Raw genomic sequence first — 7421 nt, forward strand, 5'->3', positions numbered from 1 at the left:
TATGGTGTAAACGAGAAATAAGCCTTGGTGCCAGAAATCGCACATAATATCCCATTATACATGTAAATTTAAGCTAATTTATTTACCAGCTTTAACGAATGATTGCGCCACTTCTGTCCTGTGAAATGGGTGTGTTGTGATATCTATTGCACACCTGCGTGATGCCTGTGTAGGTTTCTCACTGTAACAAGTCAAACAAAGAATTTTGTCAAATTTTGATAAAAAATAATATATTTCAAGATTTTATGGTATTTTGACTTTCATTTGGGTGATAATCGTTCTCGATTTATATCCGCTGCAGATGGTCACTGCGGCTTTACTTCAAAATTACAACAGTAAGATCACAATATTAAGCTTGTTATTTTTTTATTTATGTTTATACATACATGTATAGAGCTGTACCAAAGGCACATTCCGTGCCTAGTCTCCACGGCAGCCAGTTTGGTTCCGCTCCCTCCACACAAACAGTCTGCCAAAGGTCACTTATAACGCCGTTTCTGATTGGCTACACGTAGAGCTGTACATACGGGAACTTGATTGACCTCAGTCAGCTGGCGAGATGGCGGGTCAAAATTGCTCATGAATAATTAAGTAACCGTCTAGCCGATCGACCAATTGAAAGCTTTGTTTGACGTCAAGCTGGATGACGTCGTCAAAAACCAATTAAAAGGACCAGTTCGTCATCATTGGCAGACTGTTTGTGTGGAGGGAGCGTAACCAAACTGGCTGCGAAGGAGACCGATTTCGTGCCCAGTCTCATTTGGAACTCAATGCGAAAAGTGTAATAAGAATGTTCAGCAATGCTTTTAATTGATAATCCATTTTTAGCTTTATAGTATATTATGAAAGAGAAGGAGAGTTTATGCTTTGAATAACACGTTTAGACATAAGTCATAGCATTAATTGAGTTACTTACGTCATGAAATTTTCAGATTTTTGGAAGTATTTCTCTACATCTTTCCAACCCCATCCAGTACAGCCTTGTTTCGCCCATGAGTCATAATCTGCGTAATGGCCACGGACCCAACACATACCATTAATAGAGCTTGAGCCACCTAAAACCTGTGCAACATGTAAATAAGTTCTATATTGAAGGACGCTCTAAGATGAGAGTTTGTAACTCTCCTTAAAATAAATGGCGGACTAATCAACGGGAATTGACATATAGTTCTTGAAGCTTTATATTATTAAATCATATGAGCACATATGTTTGGAGCATATTTGGAATGTTTGGAGCGACTAATGGTCTTTATATATACCAGTGTAATCGAACGATGATTTCTTAAGGGGGTACTACACCCACTGGGTTTTTTTTTTCTTCTTCTTCATTTTTTTGCATTTGGTGACGAAATTACAAAAAAAATTGGACAAGGTGGTATGCAAAATGAAGGGGCAAATCTTCTCGTTTTATTGGTGGCATCGGTATCAATGTAGCTTACATGCTTTTAAAGGTAGAAGCCAAAAGGTGGTACATCATTGATGTTTTATATTCACTTCATTTTGGAAAGCTTACTATCAACGGATTTCGTTAAAATGTTGGATATGTGTTGCTATCACATTAGGGAAATAAAGTTGATATGTAAAATGGGAATAAGTGGTTCCTGATTTCTTTTATGACTTCATGAACTTGGTGCTCCACACCTATCAAAAATGGAACTGGTTAAAATGCTTCTATTTTCAATGTTGAGCTATATTTTGTATTTTTAACTTGCGATATTATTTCACTGAAACTTAATTAAGCCATAGGTAACAGGTTACCACAACCATACAGCAATGTTGAAAAAAATTGTATTTCTTGTCACCTATACCACCATATTGGGTAGTTTTCCGTAAGCTTAACTTTTGTGATTTTGGTAACTATTTTATATTTATTTGTGAAATCCATCTCAACTAGGCATTCTAAATTATACTCACCATTTACATCCCAAGGTATATCCACCTTGCACTTCTCGATATTTTTATCCAGTTAAAGACAGAATATAAAAATTATGCCTCATTATGATATCACAGACTCTCACATGTAGATACGGCACGATTTAGGGTGTAAAAAAAATCGGATCTTTTTTTTCTTCTACAGCCTCACATTTCTATAGAACTAAAAGACAGAAATTACACCCTAAATCGTGCCATAGCTGCTCACATGTGTATTTAAAATGGATGCTTAAATTTGACCTGAACCAATTGACCTATAACCTGACATACGGTGACCTAATAGCCTTTTCTTCTAACAACACATTATAGTATTAAATTGACTAATGACTATGCATCCATTGTGTAAGTGTTTATTTAATTTATTCAGTGTTAATATTAACTGTTATTTTGCATGCACCGCTAGATTTTCTATAGAGAGTATAACAAAGGATTTAATGTATTCTATTCATGTACTCTACTTGAACATGTTGAATAGGATAAATTATGGTTTGTTATCTGAGTTACTAGAATACAGTAAACAAAAAATATATAGGGCTAAAATGACTTACTAAAATGGTTTAAAAGCACTTTGTATGTAGAGATATTTTATAAGTTCAGGACATGAGGTGATGAACATATTTATGTACTTCATAAATTTGCAAGAAAAAAAAGAAGAGAGGTACTGATGAAAATCAGGGTATTATTAGTCCCCCTTAATCGAAAAATACTACTTTTTTTCTTCATCCATGACAATACTAACAGAACAATACGTATAACAATACGCGTGGTAATGAGGTACTTACCTTACCACGGGGCCATACACAGATGTTGTCTTTGTACCCTTTCAATGCATATTTTTGTGGCACTGTCTTGAGAAAGAAAATCAACATTTTGACATGTAAATAATCAGGGGGTGTGCGTGACCTCTATTTGTTCAAAAAAAGAGAGAGAAAAAAGAGGAAAAGCTCTGAAATATGCTTAAATTGGGCTGAAAATGAAAGAAAAGGCTAAAATTGTGCCTCAAAGAAATTTCCAAAAACGAGGAATTCAGTTTGAAAGAGGAGATATCACACCCCTGAATAATGTAAGTGTTTTTGGAAAATACATGTTTTGTGTACATCCCTACAGAATACAGACCTGTATAAATTTGGTAATAATGTTATGTTATTTTTATTCAAATTTGTACTTCGTGAGCATATTATAGCAATTAATATTTATGATTGTCAGCTGTATTTTTAAGTGCAGACAACTAAACATATACGACCCTTTGTCAACTGATTTGATCTGGTAACAGCTTCAACCACTAATCAACAGAGTAATTTTGATATTTGCCGCTAAAAGTGCGCATTTTTACAATTTGAGGGTTTTGCCTTAAAGTAGGGGCAAACTGGGGCGTCAAGAAAAATATGGGGTAATGAATGCCCCTTGCCCCACCACTTCCCCATAGAACTCCATGTTAATTTCGGTTTAAAATGGACAGAAAGCTTTCCTGACAGTTATTACTAATCATATTTCACTGCAGGGGCTATTTTAACGTGCCTCCTGGCATGTTCGTGTAGTGAGAATAAAAATTCGTGCAGTGAGAATTAAAATTCCATGCCATTTGGCAGTACATTAGGAGTAACACATGATTGGATAGTCAAATCAGTCTACAAAAAGAGTTAGAGTCAAACCTATCAGCAATCACATATCAATACCATACAGACCAACTGCCAACCCCCACGAACCTGGGGCAGGATCAAACATTTTGACATTTGTTTGTTTATATTTGGCCCCCTCCCCATAGGGGTCACGTGAGGGGTCAAGATGGGTCAAAAATGAAAAATTGTCCAATGTCGTCAAGAGACATGCCAAATTACTCGTCTCATCACAACGATTATGAAAATATATAATTTATCATACATTTTGAGCTCGGTTAATGAGTCAAAGTCAGTTAAAGGTCAACTGAGGTCAAATTTTGACCAATCTTGAGAAATTTGCACCAAAAAATGGTCAAAATATAGCTAAATTTTCAAAAAAATCATAAAAACCGGATTTTTTTTATTTTGGGTGAAGTTGGTCAAAATCAAAAAAAATATATATATAAAGATATTTTTATCTTGTTTTAAGAATCAAAAAATTGGCCCAATAATTTTTTGTTACGTTGAACGAAAACAAATTTGCGCCAAAAAACCCGTTTTGGAGATTTTCTCCAAAAATGAGCATTTGGCCCAAATTTGAAGTCATTGCCATTCTAAAAATGTATACTTGTATAATCTTTAGACCAATAATTTAGCAGTTATGAGGCTCGAAATTTTTCATAATTCCACGGTTAAGACCACAAAGTTGCAAAATGTACAGAAATCTTATCACATTTTTGAGAATTTATACCACTGTGTGACATTTAAAAAAAATTGTAGCCACTTGTCTGCATTTTATGCAAATTTGTATGCGTTTGTATTTTAATGCTCTGCGCGCTAGCCATGCGCTTCAATGGAAAAAGTTCAAGTTTTGAAATATTTTCTCAAAATATCAAGAGCTACTGAACCAATACTAGGCTTGTTTGTACTCATTTTAATGCATTTTTCATGCTGATTCCAAATATGGTCATGAAAATTTATAATTCTGAATTTTTTGAATTTTAAAAATATTTTTGAAATATGTCGTCTGCAGTCGACACCGCGTGAAGAGAATTAAAGATACCAGATGTGTACTTTCATCGAGCTGCAGCTATATAAAAACGTCAATTTAATGGGAAACCTGTACCCTTCTGAATAAATCCATTTTAAAAGATTGTAATTAAAATGAAATGTGTATATTTTATGCAATTTTGCAGTAAAAATAATGACAAGTCAGTTAAATGAATTTATATTCTAAATGAAACCTACCCTTCCAATTTATTTTCTGATTAACATTAAAAAAAACATAATACCGTTAATTTGACATATATAAATATTTGTAAACCAACTGTGTACTTTCAAAAACTGACAATAAAAATCGATTCAAATGCACTTTTAAAATCTATTCTTATATTTAGCTACATACAGACTTGACATTTAGTATGGGAATGGGTTTTTTCGCAAAATTCCAAGACTGGTTTGGAAGGGGTCTGCATAAACCGCTAAATATTAATGGAGCTGTCGGATGATGGTTTAAATAATATTTTTGACAGCAAATGTAATTGCATTAGTTTACATTATGGCGCTCATAATGTAGTGAATTAGCTTAAAATGATTTTGAGGAGACTGAATTGCATTTTTTGTGGGGGGAAAATTTCTGAATTTGAGCAACATTATTCTGATATTATCAAATGTATTCAGGTTTAAGGTGATATTTACTGAACCTATAAAACACCCGGGCGTCACTCACTACTTGACTTGCTACGCATCCGTGTCCAAGAAAAGCGTCTAAAAGGATATGTTTTTCACCACACAGCGGCGTCGACGTCTTTTTGAAAAAGGGTACTTTTTTAGAAGGCATCGCCATTTAGGGTCCTTTTTCAGCCAAATCCTTAGACGTTTAGGGTTAGTAATATTATTGTTTGAGTGAGTTTGCACTAATTTAATCAAAATCACCACTTTTAGTTGATTCTTGTTACTTTTGTGCATGTTTGCTTCAGTATCTATATGTCTGCAACATCAAAAAGACACCTTGGGTATCAAATTAGCTCATTTCCCTGTATACGCCACTTAGGGTATCAATATAGATATTTCCAAGTTGACGCCATTTAGGGTATGGTTTTTGCATGTGCTACGCCATTTAGGGTAGGATTTTGCATGTGTTTTGCCATTAAAGGGTGCAATTTGGTTATGTGAAAATTCGCCATTAAGGGTGCATTTCAGAGGTGTTCGGACGCGGGTGGGAGGCACTTTTGTGTGAGAGTGACCCCCCGGGATAAAACACCAATAACCTTTAATACTTCTATACTCTTTTACCTTATAATTCCAGTCAATTTCAGACTCAAAGGCACTTATAAGGTAACTAGGACTCCTCACTCTAATATCGTTCACATCACTCGAACCTGCTTCCAATAACAATACGTTTATTCTGGCATCTTCTGTAAGACGAGTAGCTACAATACAACCTGCAGTACCAGCTCCGACAACGATGTAATCGTAGGATGGCCTTCCTGTTGAACTCATTTTGTGTGAATCTGTATACTGCAGATTCGATGAATGCCGATTACAAATAAAAGACACAGTTAAGCAAGCCGAGTATTATGTGTACTAGGTCGAGTTTGCAAGATGAAAGACTGAGATCAAGAGACCATCTGGTCAATAAGATTTAATTATGGATTCATAATAATTGTTCAGCGCATGCACAGGAGTAACTTGTCTCGGTCCCAGCCGGTTTGTGTTCCTCTGTCACTGAACAAACCGTCTGGCGACAACCCGTGAAAATACGATCGCTGATTGGTTAATGGATTTCCAAATAAAACTGTTTTCAATTGGCTATAGGACGTAACTTGTGTAAATGACACTAAACATCATAGGCCCCCACTATTTGTAGATACCGCAAACGCAAAAAATACGCTAGCTTAGCAGCCACTCAGGTGCCAGTCGTCTGATATATCGCCTTTATGTCAGCGACTCGCAGCGCGTACTCACGAACGTTGTGTGGATTTATGTAACCGCGTAGCTGTCCATCAACCGCTGCATGCGCTGAAGCCCAGCGTTGATTGACAGTCAATATTCCTCTTAACATTTTATGATGATGATGATTGGCCAATTAGAGAAGACGTACTATGAAGTTGTCGCCAGACGGTTTATTTTGTGACGGAGGATCACAAACCGGCTGGGACCGAGACTAAGGAGTAACGGTCCCGGGGTCACTCATTATGGAAGTGATGGATATGTGCGGACTGGACCATAAAGTTAGGGGTCCATCGGAAAAAGGGGGTCTTTCAGTGAGACTAATGTGTATGTATGCACTTAAAACTAGGGGGTCATTCAGTGAGGACTATAAGGGATCAAATCCAAATTCGACCACCGGTTCCTGACGGTTCCGTTCGGTTGTCAGAGGTCATTGATATGTGAATATTCAAGAATGCAAGAGTATACAACGCCCGGTTGGTAAAGGTACACAACTGGAGAGATTTACCACATTTATAAATTTCGATATGTTTATTTCGCGGTCACAATAGCGATATACTTGAAACTGATTTTTCTCAGTTATGTGTTAATTGGCTTGCCACCAAAGTAAGTCAATGTTGGATATGATGTTTTGTTAATGGTTGAAATTGCTTGAATATGTATCATTATTTTGCAGTTCAGAATAGTGTTTCAATGATTTAAGTTATGAATGTATTATTTGGTGAATAACATTTCAGCACAAATTGTACTACTATATATTTTTATTTGTCATTTTCTTTTGGTATTTAATTGTGTATTTGAATACATATAAGTTACTACTTAACAATTTTTAATACTAAATAAATAACTGAATAACTAACTTTAAGTAATTATACATCATAATTGACCATTTTAACTGCATATTATGTGCTTTTCATAAACTTTTGGTGGCCATTTTGA

At 35.5% G+C, this 7421-nt stretch overlaps 1 protein-coding gene across 1 annotated transcript in view; it reads right to left on the bottom strand.

The window, feature by feature from the left end:
- LOC140166690 (uncharacterized) overlaps positions 1–6207 on the bottom strand; it is a 45245-nt gene extending 39038 nt beyond the window's left edge. Inside the window, exons 1-4 of the mRNA XM_072190188.1 lie at positions 5826–6207; positions 2715–2780; positions 917–1062; positions 87–181 (exon numbers count right to left, since the gene is read on the bottom strand). Coding sequence (XP_072046289.1) covers positions 87–181; positions 917–1062; positions 2715–2780; positions 5826–6032 — 514 coding nt within the window. The 5' untranslated portion in view covers positions 6033–6207. The remainder of the gene's footprint in view (positions 1–86; positions 182–916; positions 1063–2714; positions 2781–5825) is intronic.
- Between the last annotated feature and the right edge of the window lie 1214 nt (positions 6208–7421).

Source organism: Amphiura filiformis, chromosome 12 (genome assembly GCF_039555335.1).
Source record: "Amphiura filiformis chromosome 12, Afil_fr2py, whole genome shotgun sequence".
Taxonomy (NCBI): Eukaryota; Metazoa; Echinodermata; class Ophiuroidea; order Amphilepidida; family Amphiuridae; genus Amphiura; species Amphiura filiformis.